This window comes from Vidua macroura, chromosome 2 (genome assembly GCF_024509145.1).
Source record: "Vidua macroura isolate BioBank_ID:100142 chromosome 2, ASM2450914v1, whole genome shotgun sequence".
NCBI classification, from domain to species: Eukaryota; Metazoa; Chordata; class Aves; order Passeriformes; family Viduidae; genus Vidua; species Vidua macroura.
In genome coordinates, this window is record NC_071572.1 from 72893498 (window position 1) to 72917891 (window position 24394).

At 37.5% G+C, this 24394-nt stretch overlaps 1 protein-coding gene across 5 annotated transcripts in view; it reads right to left on the reverse strand.

Annotated features, from left to right (window-relative positions):
• Window positions 1–24394, reverse strand: part of MAN1A2 (mannosidase alpha class 1A member 2) — a 143991-nt gene that overhangs the window by 78502 nt on the left and 41095 nt on the right. For all 5 annotated transcript variants that reach the window (XR_008436046.1, XM_053972127.1, XM_053972128.1 and 2 more), the window contains exons 3-5: window positions 20953–21049; window positions 5124–5242; window positions 2651–2731 (exon numbers count right to left, since the gene is read on the reverse strand). Coding sequence is in view for 4 of the 5 variants with exons in the window: in XM_053972127.1 (XP_053828102.1) it covers window positions 2651–2731; window positions 5124–5242; window positions 20953–21049 (297 nt within the window). In the remaining variant the exon portion in view is untranslated. The remainder of the gene's footprint in view (window positions 1–2650; window positions 2732–5123; window positions 5243–20952; window positions 21050–24394) is intronic.

The window sequence follows — 24394 nt, forward strand, 5'->3', positions numbered from 1 at the left end:
ACAGCAATTTTATTTTTGGCTGTATGGGAGATATATTTCATTATTCACCCATTCATTGCAGTGAGGATGAGGGAACCCATACTGATAAAAGGACAGCAATACTCACAATCTCACCAAAGGCTTAAAATTCTTCCATTAACTATAATCAGCATTATTAAAACCATGATCTCAGTTGATGCTCTTCTAAGTAATAGCAGTAGCATGACAGTTTAAATACAGCATGGAAGCCACAGAGTCATGCCACTAGACATTCTAAATAAACTTTAAATCTAACATGTTTTCAGTAAAAACATTAAAAAGGACTATTTAATCTAAGTTCATAATCTGCTGTACTTGAAAACTATGGTCTATAGCTACCATTATGAATCAATCAGATAAAATCCTATCAAGTACAGTTGCCCTCTCCCTACAAAGAGCATTGTATATACGCCATGAGGACTTTAAAATTCTCCAGATATGGCCATTTACAAATTATTAAAGTTCCACAGCTGATGTTGAGCCTTGAACACTGTTTTATGGTCGTCCCTACAGCGCCTTTATCAACACTAAGTGATAGGAGTCAAAATGAAGTAAGAGCAGCTTTTGTAACTATCACCAAACAGCAGTAACTCCTGTTGCAGACCTAAGCAGAAATTGTATTTATTTAAAGGAGAAAAACAGAACTAATTCACAGCAGCAGTCCATTGTACTGGACCTTACTTTAAATACATCAAACAAGACATGCAAAAGTATGGAAAATTAGTATGAAAACCTTCTAAAACCAATCTAGCAACAGTCTTGCAGAAGTAGAGGCTTGGAGGTAGGAACATGGTGATTGGAATATCAACAAGGTGTGGTAAGTGAATATGATCAAGTAAATGATGGCTTGATGAACAAAGAAAGGACACCTACCAGGAGATAGAGACTGCCTTAAAGGTGTAAGCCCACGTGCATGTTCACAACCTGATCTGGTAAAATACCCAAAAGGCTGGGAACACGCCTGTCTGTCTTAGCAATGCTAGAAAGTGGCTCCTCACATGTCTGAATGCAATGGATAAAGAAATCAAGCATACCCCGATCCTGAGCTAAGGAATATTCCTTTTTGGGGAAGAGAGAGGATCAGATTGGAAATCACATCTCAAGCAATCTGTTTCCAACTCCAAGGAGCTCCCAGAGGCAGGTGTCTCTCCTGGGCTCAATTGCTGAAGAGCTTCAAAATCCCTTGCTTGTCATATCCACAACGACAAATTGCAGAGAAACCCTGTCCAACTTGGCAAAGGAAGCAGCCTCTCAGATACGCAAAGCAATCCTAGCTGCCACACTATTTTGAAAGAAATGCAGTCTGAGCTCATTTTTATAGCAGTTCTTTAGGAAAATAAAGATGATACATATGGACATTTGACGGGAATCCTGTATCACAAGTCATGAAGCATTTGAAGTCTGTTGGAGAGAATGATGCCATAAAAATCTTAAAAACAAAAGACTCAGCCCAGTCAACATTTAGGAAAGAAAGGGTAGATGCTTCCTAAGAAAGAAAGAAATTAAAGCTATTTAAGCAAAGGAGCTTGTTCTGACTCTACCAGGAGGTTAGAAGCAAATTTAAGACAGAATACTCCGCTTTACAAATGCAGGCAAAGCATATGTTTTGGCAGTGCTTGGCTGCACCCATCTGCATACTGGGGCAAAAAAGTTCTTTTTAAGGGGCTTGTGCACAAGTGTAGTATCAATATATACAAATAATTCAGCTGGGAATGTGTGATTCTTGCTTTTTCTCTGAGGTTTTTCATATTCACAGTAGATACCTCCAAGGAGCATGGTCCTCTTTGAAGAAGGTGAAGCGGGAGCACTGGATGAAAAATAAACCACTCATTTCTTTCCAGATGTACACAGGATTTTTGCTTTGCCACTGAGCTCTTCTTCCTAAGACAAGACACTCATAAAAGAGAAAATTCACAGATCCCAGGATGATGCCAAAGACTTGAAGAGATAAGAAATGATGAGTTTTCTCTTGGTTACTTTTAGGGCTGCAGTTTTAAAATCCCTGAGAACTTTTTGATACGTATGTGGTGCTTCCCTAAACAAAGGAAGAAGATGCCTAAGAACACCTGAAAGCCATGAAATATGTCTGGTATTGTTGCAAGTCTTTGGGGACATGCATCCTGTCAATCTAAGTATGTCTCTATATCTTTTTTAACAGAAGTTTCAGAAGCTGTATAAAATTTGCTTGCTGTTTCACAGTTTGTCACCAAGAAAATGGTAAGAAGATCGAGTAGCACTTTGATGAAGCAAACCTACAGCCTTGCAGGACAAGTGGCAAAGCTATTATTTCTACCTTCATGGAGTTACAGAATATCAAAACAAGTTATTGTTGGCATGAGAAAGTTGACATTTCACTTGACATTTCAAGCTGATGCTTATTTGAGTGGATATCTTCTGAAAACATCTTGATAAAAGAAGCATTTCAAAATTGTAACCAAGTGTCCTAAATGCCAAGAGATCTACTCAGAAACAAACTTTAAAGATTCCACACTCTAAGAATTTGGTTATTTTGGACAACTGACTGCTGTGAAATTAGTTTGCAAGCTACTGAGAAATCAAGATTCTACAGAAGTCTCCATCTGCCACATTTGCTAGAATACACTGAATTTCAGACACCTTCCAATCTCCTTACCTCTTGTCCCGAAAGGTAGTATGCTGCTAGAAGACCGCCAATGAAGCGAATATTGACCTCAAAAACAGACACTTCAGAATTCTAGACCAGAAAAAAAACATTAATAAATAATTAACCAACTCCTTCATATAGGAAGAAAAAAAATTGTCAAGGCAGAAGAAAGTACATATCCTAAGGCAATCCACATGCAAGGGTCTGTACTGTTGCAGTCTCTACATCCAAACTGAAATTTTTGTTCACATCTTTGTGACACCAAATGACAATTCCAGTTACAGCTTCAACCAATTTTATTAAAATCAAATTAGTTTTTCTCCTGCCCTCTAACCATTTTATCACCACAAAGTGCAATTACAGTAATTTGGGGCTGGTGGGAAAGAAGGCAAGGACTGCACATTTCTATAACTCAGCATCTTCTCTCCTATGCTTCAGCATAGCACCAAACCTTCTAGGTTTAAAAGATTAAGCAAAACAATAATTAGAGAATTCCTATAATGCACTTTTTTAACCTAAATTACTAAATTCAAATTCAGAGCTCTATTTTAACATAATCTTTGTCTCGGAATAGCATTTATATTATGACAAGTAGTACTGCAGGACCACTGAGAAATTCAGGAGAATAAATGATATTATTGCCTTCTTCCACATTATTATCCTTAGGTTAAATTCAACAGTATCTTTGACTCATTTAACCCACAAAAAAATTAAGAGGAACCAGATAGTTTTAACAACTGACTCCCTCTGTGCCCCATTCAGCTAATTTTCCACACATACTCCATCTGTCTCCCCCATAAACTTCTCTTCAACCTATTAGACACAGAAATGTAGTTTTATTAAGAGATTTTGAGATCGGCAAGACTTTTCCTTTTATTCAGAAAAGTCACTACAACGTGCACTGAACAAGCTGACTCACCAATCTGCACACAGCTGAAATGACATTTACGGGTACGTCTTTCCTTTTGTGCTATTTCTATGGCACCTGCAGTGCTTGGGTCAAAACTAAATTCACTTTGCACATATTACATATTTCAGAAAGATTATGTGAATAAAAATTTCTTCAAACAGCACTGATTAAAACTTTGAAGTTTGAAATACTCCCTAATGTTTTTAGTAAAAGGCTTTCTCTTTTCACATAAAGGTGATAGAAGAAAAATAACACCAATGCAGCATGATTCCACTTAATACCTAAGTGGAATCATGAATCACACATGCAGCCATGAATCCCACATGCAGTGGGACAGTGTAAAGTGAAACCAATGACTTCCATTTCCCAGTAGAATAATCCAAGAGGATAAAATTTATGTATTTATTTATAAACTCCAAACCATATAAGGAAATTACTCAAGTTTGGTATGCACAAGACAACTCATTAACCTTCAGAAATGGATTTTGATACATAGGAAGATGTAACTGAACCCCAGAGGGTCATGTAAATTTCTTCCATCCAAATCCTAGATTAATATTGCAAATTTATATTGAAATTGCCTTAGATCAGACAAAAGTTATGAAAGCAATTTAGTTCACCCTCATAATGGTATCATTATCTCTACACAGTCTCTGATATATTTAGGATCTTCAGTTTTAGTATGAATAATTATCTGGCACTAACTGAAAAAGCAGAGTAAAATTTCTTTGATGTTTGCCAGACAGTCAAGGTATAGATCAAAAGGAAAAAGCCCAAACAAATAATTTTTGAAAAGTAGGTTAAAATATAGAAACAACAGTAAGCATTTGCTGAATTCAGAGCATACAACTATATTTCATTATGTGCATTTACTGAATGAAAAATTATTTTTGGAACCATAGGGCAAATCCAAGGACTGAAATACAAATTCCATCACAGAGTCTGTGACAGTCCCAAAATTAGTACTAAGTACACTAATCAATAAGACTAAAATAGAGTCATTTCTTCCATTTAATGCTTCCATGTAATGCTTCTCAAGAATGTCAGATGCTACATGACCAACTGGGAAATTCTAGTGATAGATGAAGAGTCTATAGGAAAACTCAAGAATTCAAGTGGCATATTTTGTGTTAAAACTCTTAAGAAATAGAAGAAGAGATTGTATTCTTAAGTAATTTATACACTGTAGTTTGCGGGAAGATTGTCTTTCATAGCTCAGTTATTTGCAACGACTATCAGCCAATAAAACCTCATCTTTCTGTCTTCATTTCTGAGGCCTGGTGGTTTCTCACAAAACACTTCCCCTTACTTGCCTTACCCAGTTATAATTTGTACTTTGAAAATACAATATATAGGTGTATCTCTACTTACAATCGTAACTGTGAAAATGTCAGAGCGGTTTTTTTTTCTAATACAAAGACACACAGAGAATGTCACATCTGTGACAAGTTCACATCTGACACTTTGATCCGTAATTTTTATTAAGTTTCACTTGAAAGACCTCTTCTGGCTCCTCCCAAGATGAACACCTTGAAAAGGACTAGAGAAATATTTAGGGCAGGCTCTACTTACCACACTGAAATCAAGATTTTTGTCAATCCATTCTTGTCCTTCTCTGAATTCATCGTGAAGGCCCATGATATAAAGAGTATCCAATGCATCTACTATGGTAGCACCCATTTGTGAGTTTCCTATGTGCAAAAAAAGAAGGGTTTCTATTACAAGTGACTATTGCATGACTTCTCTTAAACATCACAAACATGAGAAAATAACCCAAGCAGTAGCAAAGCAAAGTTACTACAAAGGTGTCAGCACAAAGAATTATCAAAATGACCAAGGAATTATCAGGTACATAAGAGGATTCCCACTTCTCTTTCAAAGTATCAATGCTCTGGCACAGTTTGGCTTCTGGGGAAAAAAGAACACTAAAGATAGAAAAAAGAGCCCTTCTCATCTGCTTTCCTAACTTGAACTTGAGCAACTGTACTTTGACACAAAAAGAAAACCCAAAAAAACCCACAAAAAACCAAAGGACAGAAAGACACAAAAACCCACAAAAAACCAAAGACATTCAGCTTCAAAAAGCTACTAGGAATTCTAGGACAGAAGCATTAGGAAAAAAAAAAAAAAAGGCATATGCAAGATAAAGCAATGAGTACTTGCAGTAATGCCTTGCATTTCCCAACATTTACTTCTGAAATATTCAAAGCTTCACAATTATGGACGCTAGCTAATGATTGAAAAGCACGGACTGATGAGCAGGGAAGCGCTGGCCTGGCGTGACTGCCAGAGCCGCAGTCCCAAGATGTTCCCCCGGGCGTCTGCAGGGACGAAGCCATGAGCGCTAATGGATTTCTCAACTGTCACCACTTCAAGTGGAGCATTGAAAGCCAAATAAAAATCAATGGTGCTTTAAGCTAAAATGCCATTCACTTGAAACAGCAGCAATTTAGAGCTGATTGATGAGTGACTCATCGGTCTGTGCAAGGGATGAGGAGATGGCGAGCCATGGCCCGTGATAGCCCTGGTCTCCCTAGGCCATCCCAACCCAAGCTGCTGCCCTCAATAGGCACAGATCTTGATTTCTAGAGGAAACCAAAATAATCATGAGTTATTTGTTTTCATTGAGTGTTTAAAACTTCCTGTGCACCAAAAAAGTAGCCAAATTTCACTGTTCATATCTGTAATCTATAAACCAGCACACTCTGGTTTATAAACTCCGGTAAACTCTGATTAGCAATTTAATGACGCTAGCGTCCTAACAAGTCCATTTTAGGGTTCTTTTAATGTGCTTTCTACCCATAATGGGAATCTCTACAGCACAGTGTTCCTGCTTGGTAGTTTTTATTCATCTATTTCTGACTTTCACATGGTTAGAGCTGTATTTTTTCTCCTCAAACATAACAGTAACTGAATGAAGCCACCACACCCACTGTGTTTCTTTCACACGCCTAAATGACTGAGATGTAAGCTTAATTGCATTTCAGGGACTTCTTTCCCCAGATAATAAAAATTAAACACAACAGTATCCATGACAATGTAACCACCAATTCTTAAATAATAGCCATGCATTGCTTTTAATTAATTTAAATTAGATTTGGAAAGCCTGAAGTTGGAGGTGTTTGTTAAGAAAATTCAAGTACAGATTGGGGCACACTACCTTTTGCAAGATTAAAAAACAAATCCTTTGACAAACTGTCCAGGAGCCATACCTATAACTCTCAGGAAATTAATTCACTACGGTGCTCAAGTACTGTAAGGTTTAACGCCTTCAGCCAAATGACAAATTCCATTGCTTATGCTAAAGTGGAGGTTGCTTTGAGCAGAGCCACAGCACTGCACTTAACTTAGCACCTTCTCAACAGCATAATGTGACAGTTATCTAATTTATCACTTCAAACATATGCAAGTAAGACCATGACACAAGGACTACCTCCAGTACCAGCTGACAAAGTATTTTTTAACATAAAGTTGGAATGTGTGATACAGCTTCCACAACACACTCAAAGTAATTTCTGTTTCTTTATTTAAACCAATTTATTGGTAAAATTTTGAAATACATACAGTGTTTGAACGAATAGGGATACATAAGTCTTGGGAAATCCTGGAAGTTCCTCGTGCAATAGTTTCAGAAAGTAAAACTTTCCAACTTAAACACAGCGGTAATCAGATCAGTAAGCTCTTGTATGCTTCAACTTGCAAGGGATGTGGAAAACATGTAGCATGGAAATGGACTGGTGTGTCATTGTCTGCCACCCTACCTCCCACACTATTCCAAAGAACTTCAGACACCACAAATCTTCCACAGTTTTCTGTATCTCAGAACTATATTCCAGTGTCAAGAACATGGGAGAGCAGTGTGTTGGGGGCAAGAATATCTACTTGCCAGATGTCAAGAAAGTATCTTCAAAAACAGAAATTTAAACAACCTTTTTCACGGAGTTCTCTCTGCACAGAACCACAAAAGAAGGGCCATGGAAACTAAAAAGCACATAACTTTTGCCATCTCACAGATCCAATAAATGAATTCAGAGAGAACAGAACAGAGCTCTCTCCAGAGATGATCAAAGGCATTCAAAGTTTCCCCAGTGCATCCCATAATGACTGAACAGTATGACTTCACCAAATACAGACAAGAAATTTGCTTTCACTATCACTGTGTTAAAAGTGAACCCTCAACCCCATATACAGACATCTCACCTAAACCAGTGGTCCCCAAAAGGGATTGCCTACAATCCATTTCACACCAGATCCTTTGGCACTGTTTGCAGCCACAGAAACAAATACATCCCAATAAAACCAGCTTGTGCAGCGCTTTTTGTCCCTAAGAGTCAATTAAAGGCATAGCTTCGCACTCTGAGATTTTTGTCTGGGCCATACTCTATTACTTTGTTCAAGCCCTCCTTCCAGCTGCCTTTACACTCCTTTCTTTCACCTTTTATGTCTATCTTTTCTAGAACCATGAATGTCCAACAAAACATTATTGAGAAAAGCCCCTTCTACTCTCATGTGCTTCTTCCCTAAGCAGAGATGGGCACCTGTTTTTGAGGCACAAATCAGTGTGGTTATAGTTTCTAGACTCCATGTAAGAGCCCATCTATTGTTTTATCTCAATCTCCTAAGGATAGCATATACATCCCAACTTATAATAAATTATTAGTTTTTTTTTCATATAAGCAGACTATTTCAACCAAATTTGAGTTATTTTTCTTTTTTCTACACATGAGTACTTCTTCCTTGAGGAAGACTCAGAAGAACAATCTTTCCATTTTCAAATCCTTTTGGCTGAGTATGTTTCCAAAAGGTCAAGAGATGACAAGTCAAAATTTTGCAACAGACTGTCTGGTCAGTCTTCTTCCTTTAGTGTCAACCAGGCAGCAGGAAGCAAGCTAATTCCCTCCTCATGGGCATTGAGGTGGAAAACTCCAAAATGTAGAATTCACACTCAGAAGTCTTGTGCCTAAAAGAATACAGGGCAGAACTGAACACAATGCAACACTGAGGACAATACACATTTAACACCTTGGCTGCTGAATACTGCAAGACAGGTACAACTTAAAACCATTTGTGGGCTATATGATGTTTGGTCAGAGTAAAATTAGCTCTCTGCTTCTTTCTTCAAGACTATGTAGAAAGGATGTCATTCTTAATTTGTTCTTAAGAGGTTCCACTGAATTCTTCAGTATCTACAGCTTGACCAAAACAAGCAGTGACATTTTAGTAGCTGTCTTCACCTTAAAATGTACTGCACTTCCAGCAAGGCATCGACTGAAAACTGAAGAAGGAAGAAACAGCAAGTGTTCCAATCACTAGCCTGCACTAGGGTCACATGTGCTGCTATAGGTAAAGCAGAAATGGATAAGCAGTGGTGCTTGCCCCTACTGATGCAGATAGAAACCATTTATCTGAAGTCACAAAGTGAAATAATTTTCCATTCATAATAGAGAATGCTCTTTTTTTTCCTTTCACAGCCATGCCAAGATCCATAAATTTTGGATCAAAAGGACAAGGGATAACCTTCCTGGAATTAAACTGCAGAAGGTATCATTTGAAGTGCCATAAAGTAACCCTAAATGATGAGATAACAGTTTATAGTATACACTTCTTGCTACCACCTCGAGCAGTCTATTATTGCTCCACATATAGAGGGAGCAGATGTCTCATTGTGGTGAAAAAAGCCTATAAAACAATTAAACTATAATAGAAAATAACACTTCTGCTAGCTGAAAGGCACTCTCCCAGAGTATGCCTCTGTTCAATACAAAGGCTCAGCTAGTCATGTCACATAAGATAATAACCAATTCCAAAAAGGTTCCGTTTTACAAACGTCAGATTAGGAAGTTTCCTCTCCATATAATTATAGTTCTAGTTGATTGAACTCCAAATTTAATGAAGTTTGCCTAATGAATGCAATGCCCATTCTTCTAAATAAAACAGAACATCCATCATGAGCTAATGGAAAGAATTTAGCAGCGAAATAGCTGAACTATTAAGAAAATCATGCACACTCTCATTAAGCAAAAGTATTATTCTAAAGGACTGCAAAATGGTAGGTCAGATTTGTAGTTAGGTAGACGTCAGTTTCCTGAGATAAGTCAAATAATTCCTTCACTTGATACCACATAAATCTACAGTTTGAAATTTCTAGCAAATCATATGACTAAGTGTAAATATCAGGCCTCTAAAAGAAAAATGGTCTTCTTATCTGGAATTCTTTCAGTATGCCAAAGCACTAGATGAAGAACTGGCTTATTAGTGCCATTTGAAAGTCTCACAAGAGACTATCAAAGTACAAGGGAGACAGATCGCTGTCAAGTGTTCCACAACAAAAGCAATATGAAGAAAATAAATAGCCCATTTTCATTATACCATAAGAAAAAGTGTAGAGATTTAGCACATCTGATACCAGCTCAGGGCTGCTTTGTGTATTTATTATGTGGAAGCAGAAGAGACTATAAGCAGTGAGGTACTAGAGAAAATATATGAATAGATCAACTGTGCATAGATCAATTATGAAGGGAAAAGACTAAAGATAGGAGGCATAGACAAGTTAAATAAGAAACAAGATGATAAAACTCTGCACCAACAAACTGAAGTCATGCACTGAGCTGAAAGGTAATCATCAAATAGGTGCTTCACAGAAACTCTGATTATTTAACATATCACCCATACCTCCTCATTACTTCAACATGGATACACCACACACAAATCTCACTACCTCTCCTGAAAAGCACTTCCATAGGGGCTTTCATTGGCCCAAGTGGAGGGTTAAGCAGGGATACTGAGTCTGCATGGGAGTGAGTTAATTTTCTTCACAGCAGCTTGTATGGTGCTGTGGGGTTTGGATGTGTGACTAAACCAGTGTTGGAAAGACCAGAATTTTGGCTATTGCTGAGTAGTGCTTGCACAGCATCAAGGCTTTCTCTTTCCTGCCCCCTGCATGCCCACAGTGAATAAGCCAGGGGAAGGCATAAGGTTGGAGAAAGAATTTCCTTTTTCCCCTTTCTCCCTCTGCCTGTGCTCCAACACCTCTGTGCCTCAAGCATGTGAGCGTCTCATAACACACTTGGCATTTACCCAGAGACTTGCTAGAGGAGTAACAAACCTGAAGGAAATCCAGCCTACTCATATGGATCTCTCATTACCAAAATGTATGCTGCTGCTACGAAGTCAATGAAACCAGCCTAAGTGGAAAACTATTGAGCTCGCTCTGCTTCCAAGGAAGTCATATAAATACCCATATAAATAGGCCTAATAGATGCATGTAACCATTCCTACTCTACCACCTCAAGCAGTGACTGAGAAGGAAGCATTTTATTTTTCCTCAGAAAAGACAGCAGATAACACAACCAAAGTAGGACGCTCATCAGTCCATTTATAATCAAGGTAGGGTTTTCATATTTCCTAAACCAGTGACAAAATCACACAGGAATCTAATAAAGACTCTTATTCTCCTTTGCAAGGACAGCCTGCAGATATCATCAGCAGCTAGATTTTGAAGAAAGCTAAGGGAATTGGCAAGATTGAGGAAGAACAAGCAGTTGGTTACAATAAAAGCATCTGGGCCATTACTGGAGACAACACCACACAAACAGCAAATATCTCTGTGTTAAGACATCCCTGCAACCAAAATAAATTATTTTATACTCTAGCAACCAGACTTATCTTCCTAAGCAATAAAAAGCTGGAATCCATAGTTAGTTATGTGCAAAGACTAGAGATCTAGATACAAGAAAATAGCTTTCACTCTCAAAACAGCTTCCCATGGCCAATGGGATGATCATAGTGATTGACAGAACCATAAGATACAAACAGAAATAGTGCCAGATATAGTATTGGTCTCAGCCTGTCTCATATGTGATTCTTTTTGTTTGCAGGGCCCTGGATAGATATCACTTAGTGGAAGCTGAACCTACTCCTACTGGTGCAGAACATGCTGGATTGCTGCTGTAGCTCCTTGGAGATGGAAGCAGGATCAGCTTGCAAAAGGAATGTAAGAGGACCAAAGCCTCAAGAGATAATTTACCGTAATTTCTAAGATAAATTTCCACTAAAGCAGGCGACCTCAGCTTCAGATTGGCCCAGCTCTACTGACGGAGCAACCCAATGGTGGGGCATACACAAGCATAGAGTAGATCCTCCCTTTTCCACCACGGTGATTCTAAAAATAAAAGAGATGTAAAACCTCCCCAAGATAAAATAGATACTCTCTCACACTCTGAAGGTAAAAGTTTAGTTATTTTTCACATAGGCAGTTGTTTTAATTCCCAGTAACTGAGTTAAAATGTTTCCTTGATAAACTCAGCCTGACATTAAATACAGAGTTATTACAATCCTAAGGAAAATAAATATTCTTGTTATTGTTATTCCTGTCTGCACAGATTCATAATGCCTCATAATATATACTGGGCAAGACTGCACTATATATTAGAAAATATAACAATTTCTATTCAAAAAGATTTAAATAATTCAAGTTTTCAGACTGTAGCAACAGGATTTCTTGATGTGACAGACAATTAGAGACATGGTATGAAACTATGTAACATGAAAATTAAATGCAAACAATTATCAACCGTTTTCTGTATCTCTAATGAGGGTCTGGCAATAAAGCTGCCACTACTGAAGCATACCACTTGCAAAATATCTTAATGACTCACAAGGAACAAGATAACGTTTAAAAAATTAATTAAACTTTTGAACAAGAGAGTTTAATTTCAATGAGAAAACAAGTGCTTCAAAATTAGTCAATGAAACTATACATTTCATACAAAACTGCAGTGTATGATTTCAGCTCAGTCATAAAATGTAATGAATTAGCCTGTAAGTATCCATGAAGAAACCAATTGCCTTTAACATTTTAGACTAATTAAAAAAGCAGAACAAAAAAAATAAGCATGTTGATTGCTTAGTTCTGTTAAATAGCTGATAATAGACAAGATGAAAAGGAGGTCTTAATGTTTTGTAGCAGACAATAGACTACTTTAGCATATAAATAACATTAAATTATCAATTTTAATGCTTTCCTTAATTTCACAACTGAGGAAATCATAGGAGTGGAACACTGAATTGTAAGCTAGACTTTGAACCTATTAAAAAGTGGACCTGCTGGTATTTGTTAATAATCAACAAACTGCTACCTATGCTCTTAAGACCCGAATTTTAAAACTTTGTCTAAGAATCTATACTGCAATAAACCTTCCTTTTGACTGCTCTTCACTTGATGGCTTTACTTTGCTCCCTAAATCTTACATGGCTCTTCAAATTAATTCAAAATTCATGCAAACAAGAGCTGAATGCAGTCCCCCTAGTACAAAGCCTGATTATCCTCAGACCATTTCAATTTTCTACATTTCTATCCAATTTCCTCCATATTTTCTTGAGTTTTTATTTTTTAAGCACAAAGACCAAACTGAATTACTGTACACAGGAGGAGGACCGTATGCAGACCATAATAAAGATTAATGCTGGAACTATGATCTGAGTTAGTGGAAGGTTAAGACCTGGTGATAACTGAGAAGCCACAATGTCAGGAGAGAAAGGTTAGGATGAATTTCCTAGCAGGAAAGGAAGGAGGGAGAGAAGATGGCATTGAGTACAAAGGAGGCCATGGAAGCATATCAGAAAGAAAACAAGAATAATGTGTGGAAAATGAGTGGTGACAGCAAATCTGCTGCACACACAAAGCAGTCAATCAAAACTAACCAAAAATACAAATCTGAAATAAGCCCATTTTAAGAAAACAGGAAGTGGAAGACTGAAGGGAAAAGTATCTGTGAATGATGGCCTGGAAGTATGAAGAGCCTAAACACTGGCAGCAATCAGTTAAACACCGCATCAAGCAAGATTAGAGAGTAAATAAGAGAACAAGATGTTATCTGGACTTGACTGCAGTTGTGTGACCTGATATATGAAGCAAGCTAAGTACAGATTTTCCAAGACAAGATACAATCTCTCACAGATAATTGTGAGCTAAATTATTTTATCATCTAGGCAGTAGAGAAAGGTGTATTAAAAAAAAAAACAACACCTAAGAGCCATCATGGCACACAACTTTTCTATCTTTATATTTGGACCACTTCTGCACACTTTGGTCCCAACCACATTCTAAATTTTCTTTGGGACAACATAAGAGGAGCTGATTTTCAGTGCGATAGCCACAGAACTTAACCAGATGGGTGCAAAACCTGAGTGAACTGTATCAGTGTATCAGGCACAAGCACAGTGCTCCACTCATGTGGTTGAATTCCTGAATTCCAGCTGCCTCGTGCATCTGCTGGCTTCATACGACAGCAAAGTGTACCCACACCTGACTCCCTCACCGTACACATGCCCATGGACCTGTCCTCAGCAGATTTAGTTTTAGAGCTCAGAATGCTAATTCTTACTCAGCTGTCATGCCTGTTCATATTTTAACACTGTTCAAAACAAGACTGCATAGCCTTATCTTCATTTCCTTATTATACCCTCTGCTCTCAATTCCAAAGGATAGGAAAAAAGTTTAAATTCATGAATAGCATTCCCACAACCTAAATAATTCACAAATCAAAATAAATGTTAAGTCCAAAGATTTCCAACAGGAAACAATTTTTTTCCTCAGAGGAAACCATCTCGTTTATACGAGAAAACCAGCAGAGAATGCTGTTGGGAAGAATCAAAATTCTCAGTCTGAGCCTCAGCCCTTATGTCTAGTATGAGTTAATTTTTTATTGCCACTTCATGCAGATGTTTACCTCACTATCCTACAAGGCAGGTTACAGAAATGAGGTGTGTTTATCTACTTCCACTTTGCATTTGTGCATCTTTTTTTTTTGTTTTGTGGGATTTTCTGGTTAAAGCAGAATTTTCAATCCTTTGAATAGGATTTAGCGTAACTGTTTCAGACACTTAAAAAATCACTGAGTATAACTGCCCTAATTGTGTTGTAAATGAAGTAATACAAACTGTGTGAGAAGAATTCAGTAGGAATATTGTATTATTAAAAAGAACAAGACAACAGCTGCTTGTGGTGAATTTTCCTGATATGCATAGGCACACTTGTGACAGTTTGATGAAATATCAGTGACATTCAAAAAACATTCTTAGCTAAGCAGTTGTTTTTATCTACAGCACCAGTACTGCAAAACACTTAAGAGGGAACACACAGACAGATTGTATCCTGTCTGCACAAATTTTCAAGTTTCAGAGAACAACTATATTCTGAATAAGCATGATACACAGTGCAGTGAAGCAAAAGAGTATTAACAAATCACTATTTGCCCAATTGGCAGCATCAATCAGAAGACAGCTTTAAATGAGATAAACAAAGGAAAAGTCAGAAATTTTGTAGACAAAAGTCTTGTCTTAGCATCAATGTTAAAGTCGCTTTAAGAAGTGAACTTGCATATGGACAGAGAGCATACACAGAAGGCATTTGAGACCACCCCTTAACAAAAAATCTTAAGAAAACTGATCTGCCATAGGGTAAAAGAAAATTGTTCTCATGCAGATGAATAATGGTTTAAAAGATAGGAAATGGGATACATGTAAACAACCATTAGTGTGAGATAAAATCACCAGTGGGATCCTACTGAGATGACTGATTGGGCAAATGCTTAAATATTAAATAACTGAAAATATTTATAACATTAGATTTATAAAATATATCGCTGGATACAGTGGATGAGGATTTCCAAAAGGAATGCTACTGCAGAAAAGCTACCCTGTACTGTGTATGTAGACTCAACAAGAAGCCTAAAAGACAGAGAATACAATTACTAGGAAAGGAACAGCAAACAAAACAGAAAATGGAACAAAGTTGCTTGCTGCCTCTGACCACAGAAGCACTAGCAGTACACAAACTTCTACATGGCTGTGGATACTCTGAAACAAGCTCACTATGAGCTTTTCCTGCTCTTACCTGTCTTCCCTAGGCACATGCTGTGAGCAATTTTTGAAGATTGAGTAACTATCAAGTTTATCTGTCATCTGACCTGAAGGTACTTTTCTTGTGATATTAGAACACTGTTCTAGTTTCAAATAAAGCTAGCAGCTTAAGAGTTATGCACTTTCTCAAAATTTTGTGTTTCCAAAATTTGTCTTACTGGTTGAAAAAAATACACATTCAATGTACATATAATATTCAATATTATCTTGCTGTAATCACTCATTATGGAGTTTGCAGAGGACACAGATGCATAGGCCTGTCTTAAGGCCATTTCCATTTATTTTAGAATTGACTTGAACCTGAAATACAGAGATTAGGCTGAAATTTGCATTGTGAAATTACCTCTCTTCCCTAGTTAGCATGAATGGATTTTCTTTCCCCTTCCATTTGCCACAGAAAAAGGCAATAATGAGTAAATTACTTGTGCATGTACAGTTAAAAGATAAGAACTACTGCTCACTGAGGAGGCTTTTGTTTATCAAGATAACATATAGTCAAGAACATTTTTATTTACACATATACCTCATATTCCCTTTTTGTGCTCATTTATCCTCTACATGGATTCAGAGGCTGAACATATGCACAGAAGAAGGATGTTGAGCAGAAGCTGTGTTTTCCACCTGTCTTTTTATTAGTATTTTACAGTGAGAAGACACCAGAAGTTTTCCACCATATTTTTAAAAGGTCATTCCATAGTCTTTAAAGCGTATCATCTATTTTCTTTCCAGTAAAAGTGTTTGTCTCCATGCTGTTTATAAACAGGTATTTTGCCAGCTAAAAACCAAACAAATGAACAAACCAGAAAATACAAACATCCTTAACAATTAATGTGAACTTCAAAAGTAAATTACAATTAATCAGGTGACAGCAGATGGTAGTGTAAGAGCAGCTCAAGGCAGCCCAGTAACTGTTACACGGGCAGATAACAAAAATGTCTCATAAACTAAAGAATATTTCCAAGGGTAAGTAATAATAAAAAATCTGTTACAGTGTTTTCTTGTAGTGCTTAGAAGAAATATTCCACCTTTCTCACTTCAGGAACCACGAAGTGGACAAAAAAAATCACATTGCTCTTCCAAGCTATACTGTACTTGTCAAAGGTTCTGGAAAAGCAGGCTCCTGTGCCTGACTCAGCTCCTTTTTGCAACAGCCTCCCATCCTTGCAGTGTGACAGATGCATTTTCTTCGGGAGTTTTGCTGCTCCTGCTCCCTGGCACAAGGAGAAATGCACTGTCAGATCTCCATTGCTTAGCAACACGAGGAGCTGCCGCAGGAGCTTCCTACACTGCTGCGGCACTGGGCAGTCACCTCAGCAACTTTCTCCCATGTCACGAGGGTTCATCAGTGGCACTGGCAGCAAAAGGCTGAGGCTGGACATGCTCAGTGATGTGGTACAAACCAAGGAGTCCACTGGTATATCAGGTAATATTCAGCACACAATAACTCACCTTGAGTTATTCCCTTGGACATATGTTGCTGACCAATGACACTTAAAATGCCAGACAAAAATCCCTCATAAAAGAGAGGACAGATTTATTTGGTCAAGTTTTAAGGAAGAGATAAGGCACTGCATTGCAGCCTTGGGGTTCTACCAGGTGCCACAAATGCAACCACAATGTGACTTCACTGACAATTCTCTCTTCCCCCCTAGAAAACAGGATCCCAAGAGAGAGCTGGCAGGCAGCTCAGGTTAAATTGACTGTGTGGCATGTGAGATGAGAGAACAGGAGAGGCATGAAAGCACTATCAATGCATGAGACAGCTCTAGTGTGACAAAATACAAAATAATGACTTTATTAAATCTTTGTGCATGAGAATGGGCACGTGTATATGCAAGCATCTACAACTTTTAAACTTTTAAAACTTTTTATCATTATTAAAATCTTTCCACACCCTTCAAGACATATCTAGACATGCAAGTGTCTATGGATTATGTGCATTACCAGATCATATTCATATAAAGCAGCTCATCTCTAGACAGAATACATCCAAACACAAGGTTTAGAAGGGCACTGATAGTAATATGGGAAGTTTTCAGTTTTGCAAGAGTTGTATCAGTACTTTGCCACGTACTTATTAGTTGACAAACTGCACATCTTCACTTTATTTTTAGATAATTAAAATTAGCAAAACAAACCAAGAAACAACCCCAAAACAACAAAATTAAACACATCACAAATGTCAGAACTCTCATTTCAGAAAGCATCAGGTTAGATGGCAGCCCACGGTCTCTAGTTTTGCTGAGGATAGTGCTCCAAATTGCCCAAGCACTGTCTATTTTCTTTATATTGTTCCTTATAGTAGTTCAGGTTCTCAAATAAACATATTTTAGAAAAACAGATTGAAGACTGATGCAAAATAACTAGTACTAACTACTCAATTTAATTCACAATAAAGTATCCTTACAGCTTACGCTAGGTAATTAGTTCATATGATACTGGAGTAAAAGCTACACCACAAACACATACAGTTTAAAACTCAGAAGCATATCTGAACTAAATAATTTTAATTGTGTTTTCAGGAGATGTTCACCTACGGGTCATCAAACAAGCACAGAGACAAATCATCTTCAAACAGCATGTTCCAGGTGGTTACTCTCATCCTCAAAAGTAAATCCAGTCAGATTTCATTACAGGGAGAGAATCCAACAATACCACCAACTACTCTGGTTTGTGCTAAACTCGGAAATTATCCTGAAGCAAGCTCAGTGTTTGCTGTGCTTGCTCATTATCTTACATGCATCATTTTCCATCAGTCTTTTCTCTTTACCCTTTGTGTTCTAATGAGAACTTGACCAAGATCACACACAAACTCCCTCTGCATCAAGACCCTGAAGCTGCCACCAAATTTTTTTCACCAATTTAGGCAGTCCAACAAAAAAGGCCAACTTTTCTTTTTTAGCTTAGCCGCTACAACCTTCAGCAGAGCTGCACATAAAAATTTAAACTGGAAAGAAAATTTACACCTCTCTGCTGCACTTTCTCCTTGACTTTTATATTTCATTTTACAGGGTAGGAATAAATGCCAGCCTTTTCAAAAGCAGTTATCATCCTGTTTCACCAACAGAGAACCTATTAAAGTTTATTTCATATATCATCTAAATGTAAATATCTTTAAAAGCTGACCCACTCCCAGTCATACTTTCCCAAAGCAGTACCATACTACTAAAGCCGTGACCCAGCTGTGGAAGAGGTGCTATTCAAGATATTGCCCAACTACACAGTTTGAAAGACAGTATTTTTAGGAGACTCTCCTTTACAGTTTACAGTCAGACATCTCAAAACAACTGGCAAGAGTTTCTTGCTGCAGGCCAACTAAAGCAAACTACCATGTTTTGTCATAAAAGTCAAACTAATAATTGAGGCAGCCCATAAACATCCTTGCTTCAGTGAGGCATAGAGCATCTTGCTTTCAAGTTTATCCTTCCTTATATTTTTAATTACTTAAAACTAAGATTTGTAAGAGCAGAGCAGACCACCTCCTCTCCACTTCTCTGACCCCAGACTGAAATCTGCTAGATCTTGCAATGTTAGAAACACTTGTGTTCTTCTGGGCATAGATATAAATATACACTGCTTTCGACAAAAGTGGAGTCCAACGGGGAAGACTAATGACTTATTTGTCTTTGAAACTGAATCGTGTTTAACCTCACTTGGGAGTTATCAGCAAACCTGATTTCCCAAAGATTCATGCAAAGGGCTGCCGTCCAACTAGCGATACCATCTCCTTGCAGGATTTCACAGACGTGCTAGGAATTGAAATGGAAGCACAGTAGACTGCAGTAATGGCTGAAAATAGTTTGGATCAAATCATCTTTGAGATGAATAATAAAAACAGATTTTGCTGAGCATCTTTTTATTGAAACTAGCATGAGGTTTCAAAAAAAATTAAGCAACCCTTCTATAAAGGCAAATACTGCTGGGAATCGTGTCAATAGGGGTAACAGAGATTGGTAAAGAGCTTGGAATAACAATACAGCCTAGACAGTCCTTGACAAAGACCAGTTTTCACACGCACACCCCCCCCCCCCCATCAACCATCCACCAAATGAACAATAGCTGATTCTATTTTAGACTTGATATATGCTGAAGATTATGTGTTTCAGAAAGTTTTTCATATGAAACAGCCTTGAATAGAGCAATCATGACATGATTTGGCTAAAAACGAAATGGCACAAAATAGCATCTGGATTTTAAAAGGACAAACATGTACGACACTGGCTGCTAGAGTTAGCTGGAACAAGAGGAGCAGAAACTTTAACATGGACAAGGCCTGCAATTTCTTTCAGAAAGCAATGCCAAAAATTCAAAAATAAGCACTCCAAAAAATAATCATTCCAAGAAAAAAAAGCAGAAATCTTCCAGACTCATTAGCAGACATGTTAGAAGTAAGCAGAGGAGGAATGGAAAAAAAAGACTACAGTGAAATTATAATTCATATCTTCTGCAAAATATCATGTCAGTCACATTAAAAACAAACATCATAAAAATGTCTTTCTGCCACATGAAGAAAAAAAACTTACTTCACAGAGTCTGGGTTACAAACCAAGGCTAATCTAAAATTACGTATGGCAAATAAAGCAACAGAATTGCAAGTAGCAAATACTACATGATCATAGAGGTGAACATTAAAGATTTTTCCCTGTCAAATCCAATTTCATCAGCTGTAAAAAATATAAAGGAAAGCCATCAATTAATCATAACATAAAACTAAATCACAGTAAGGTTCAGAAGAGATTTTCTTAGAGAAACTTAAGACAGTGCCTATGTACAAGATAACAAAGTATCCAAGAGTACTACAAATGTTGTTCTGGTACCTAAGAAATGCCCTTCTGTCCTGGAAGCAGCATTTTGCTCCAGTGTTCCCGTCAGCTCACACTCTCTCCTTGCACTCTGCTAAGCACCACTGGCGAGGCACTGGCACAGGTTGCCCAGAGAAGCTGTGGGGTGCCCCATCCCTGGCAATGTTCAACACCAGGTTGGATGGGGCTCTGAGCAACCTGGTGTCATGGAAGGTCTCAGCCCATGGCACGGGGGCTGGACTAGATCATCTTTAAAAGGTTCCCTCCAACTCAAATTGTTCCATGATTCTTATGGAACAAAACACAAAGATCTAGACAATATGAAGTAGGTTAAAGAAAAAAAAAAGCCACATTTATATTCATTGTCTCTCAAAATATAACCAAAAAATAACTACCATTGCATCAGGACTTTCATTTATATATACACACACACAAAGCATCAGTGCACATAGACACAGCTTAGCCTTTGCAACAATAAGAACATACTACTCCCAAAAAGATAGGTCAATAAAGTAATTCAATGAAATACCACTGAAATAATACATTTCTGTCACTCACACTTTGAAAGATTCTTTATTAAAACAGAGTTTGCTAGAAGGTTTGGGTAGACTTTTAAAGATACATGGACAGAAATTTTAAAAAACAAAACCACGAACAAACCAGAAAATATAGCCTACCAAATATGTTGGTGGAATGTCCTTTCCGGGCAATTGGTTTGAGCTCATTATGTCCCCATCCATATTGCCTATAATTGTCCCAGGCATGCTTCATCATCTAAGAAACAGAAAAAAATAGGATTTGATTACATTATAAAACTACTCTCTATGAATACAATATTTTACTCCTTATTTGAGACTTCATCTTTCATAGGCATCCCAGCATACTGACTAATTACTTTGTCACTGCTTCTATCTGTTACAGAAATCAGATTTTACAGCATGAATAAATTTGGAAAAAATTTAAAGTCTATTTGACTTGAGCTACAGAGCCTAATGTTCTGCATTAAGTCGTTTTCTTGTTCTTTCTTTTCCTTTAAAATATGCACAGACATTTAAGAATGTAACCATAAGGAATGCATTTAAGTGTAAGGAATTGCTGTAAAACACTGGTTAATGTCTTAAGGTACTAACTAAAAGAAAAATATATCTACTGATACCTGAAGCATTAAAAGGATTTATTTACACTGGTACATCCAAGTAGGAATCAACAATTTTGCAAAAGGCATAACAGATTTCTCATTAGCAACACCTACTTGATGTAGATGTACCCTCATATAACCTCTACCAAAAGAAATGCCAAAAGCTTTGCTTTTTAGAAAGCATAATGAACAAAGCAGTATAATGTTATTAATATTTACTACACAAAACAAGCTTTTTAATAGATATTTCCATCATCTAGTAAGAAAATTGCATCTAAAAACCCAAAAGGTCTTGCTGACTAGTTGTGCACATCAGCCACTAAACAATGCTTTTATGAATTTGCTAAAACTCTTCAAACTCCTTACTTGTTGGAAATTCAGCAGCCACCCAATTGCAAAGCGAATGCAGTTTTAAATAAATAAATATTATTAGTACCTAAACAGATAAAAGCAAGTAATTGGAAGAAATTAGACATCAAAAGACATTGACTGCCCCAGACACAAGAACAGTAAGAAGAAACCTTTAGAACAACAGCCATGTGTCTGTATCCACAACATTATACATATTTTATTTTATATTTCATTTTTAAAAAGGTATTAAAATAGTGTTAATATAAACAAATTCCTCAAGAAAATATATAGGACTTAAAATAATGATTTTCGTAAGTTTGATAAATGCTTTCTAAGAGAAGAAACTATGTGAATGTAACTAACAGAACAATACTAACCCTTTAAGAAACTGAGGCAAGGCAATCTGTTTTCACTATGATTTACATGACTGTAATTTTCTTATTTTAATCAGAGTCACCATACTCACAGAAAATGTAAGGGAACAAGCAGATGCTGACTAAAAAATGAGGTGCAGCCAGCTGCCTTACCAGCACTACCTCATATCTCTCCTCTTACTACCTCTCAGATCCCTCCTCCCACCAAATTCAAGATTTAGTGGAAATTAGCATCCAAGAATCCCAAATCTTTCAAACTGCATCTAAACTGTCAGCTGAGAATGGAAAACAAAGTCCCTGTTCTCCCAACAACCATCAAGAGATCCCTATCCAAACTACAAAGCTGTAATTCCTTTAAATGTAAACTCCCTCCAAATTTCCCATGGCTCAGTTAACTCATGCCTAGACAATAAATTTGAACCCCACACACAGGTCCAAGAAGCTGGGGAGCACTTCTGTGTAAAACTGGCATCAACCTAAGCACACTGCCCCTCTCAAGATGCCAAAGTCCCACTCCTACTGCTTGTCAGCTCACATGTTGCTTTAGTATTTGCACTAATTTTAACACCTGATTAGGCCACAATACTCTAGAACTTCTTTTAGTGTCATGAACTAGCAGTATAAGAAAAAGTGGATGCAAATATACTAAAAGAGGAGAGAAAAACCATTTCCCTAGCATTCACAAACTCCTTAGTGTTTACACAGCACTTATCAAACCAGCCAATTCATGGCTATTGAAACATCAAGATGAGTCAGGTAAAGGGATCCACTCTTGACAGGTAAGAAAACTGCAGCATGACAAATCCAATAAAAGCCTGGTCACAGGCAGTAAGCACAGAAGTTCCTCTGAGAGCTCTCGCTAATGTTATCTAGAACAAACCTACAAACTCCCTTATAAAATTGTTCATTAACTTAGTATCATAAAATCGAGACTCACAGCATCCTTCAGATGGGAAGGAACCTCAGGATGCCTATCCTGCTCAACCTCCTGCTCAAAGCATGATCACTTATGGGATCACTCTGGTCTACTTTAGGCTTTAAGGAGTAGGAACAGTCAAGGCTTCTATGAAGGGTCCTGCTCTAACCTGCAGCCTGCCAGTCCTATAAACTCTACCTAGGAAAACAGACCTAAAGGTTTAGAAAGAACTAGAGGATGAAACTAAAGACTGACCAGTGCGCTCTATGCATGGGAAAACAGACAGATTACTAAACAACATGTGACCACAACGTGGCAGATCCAACCAACTGGCTTGCACATAAGGGAAACTGGGCTTCTGAGATCTTTGGATGCCCCAAATAAATATTTCATGAAGGAGAACCAAATAGCCATTGACATTCTAGCTTTGTAAAAATCTGATGGCATAGCAAATACCAGAACAGATCAAAACTAGCTAAGTCCAGGAGAAGAACGACTTGTTTCCCCACAGCAGAATGTTAATTGTAGAATATTTCACTGTCCTAATTCGCTGTGCTTCTGGGGGGAAGGTACATAATTTATTACAGAATATTTCATTCTGAAGAAACCCAAAAAAGTATGCAAATTACAAAGGGCTAAAACAGAATACATACAACACAAGATGTCTCTATATGTATAATTTATCCTAAGAAAATTTTATTAAGATAGAAACTGCAAAGGAGTGCATTTCAATGGATGCATGTATTAATGCAGAAGTAACTTAAGAATAAACTAGTGAGACCTGAAAGTCTCTTGAACACAAGACACTAAGACACAGTTGACTGCATCAACTGAGATGAGAAATCGTATTTTGAGGAGACTAAGATACTTTGGTAACCTCAAACACGTTTCTTCTGCCCCTCTGCCTACCCCAAACACTAAGAATATGGTGGTTTAAGTCCTCAAGAATAATTTATTACACTAAGTAGCCACCTGATTTTTTCCAGATGAATGCTGACCATTACTCTGGCACTCAACTCGCTGCTTTCCTCCGCCACAAAGCAAGCAGACTTCATGGTATCATGTTAGCAGAGAGCTGCACATTACACGCAAGTGAGAAGCCCCGGAGCTCTTGCATACAGTATTAAGTTTTGTAAGGATGATCTGCCAAGAGATCTTGTAGCAACATGGAGGTTTCTGTTACTGCCAGAACAGGTAGCATGTTATACTATAGACAGAACATCTATACTATTGGAAGCAGTTGTGCACACAAAAGCTTTGGAGAGACACGAGAAGACAAATGCCTCTGACAGCTACAAAATTTAACTGAGGATGGCATTTTGGCTCAGAAAGTACAAGCA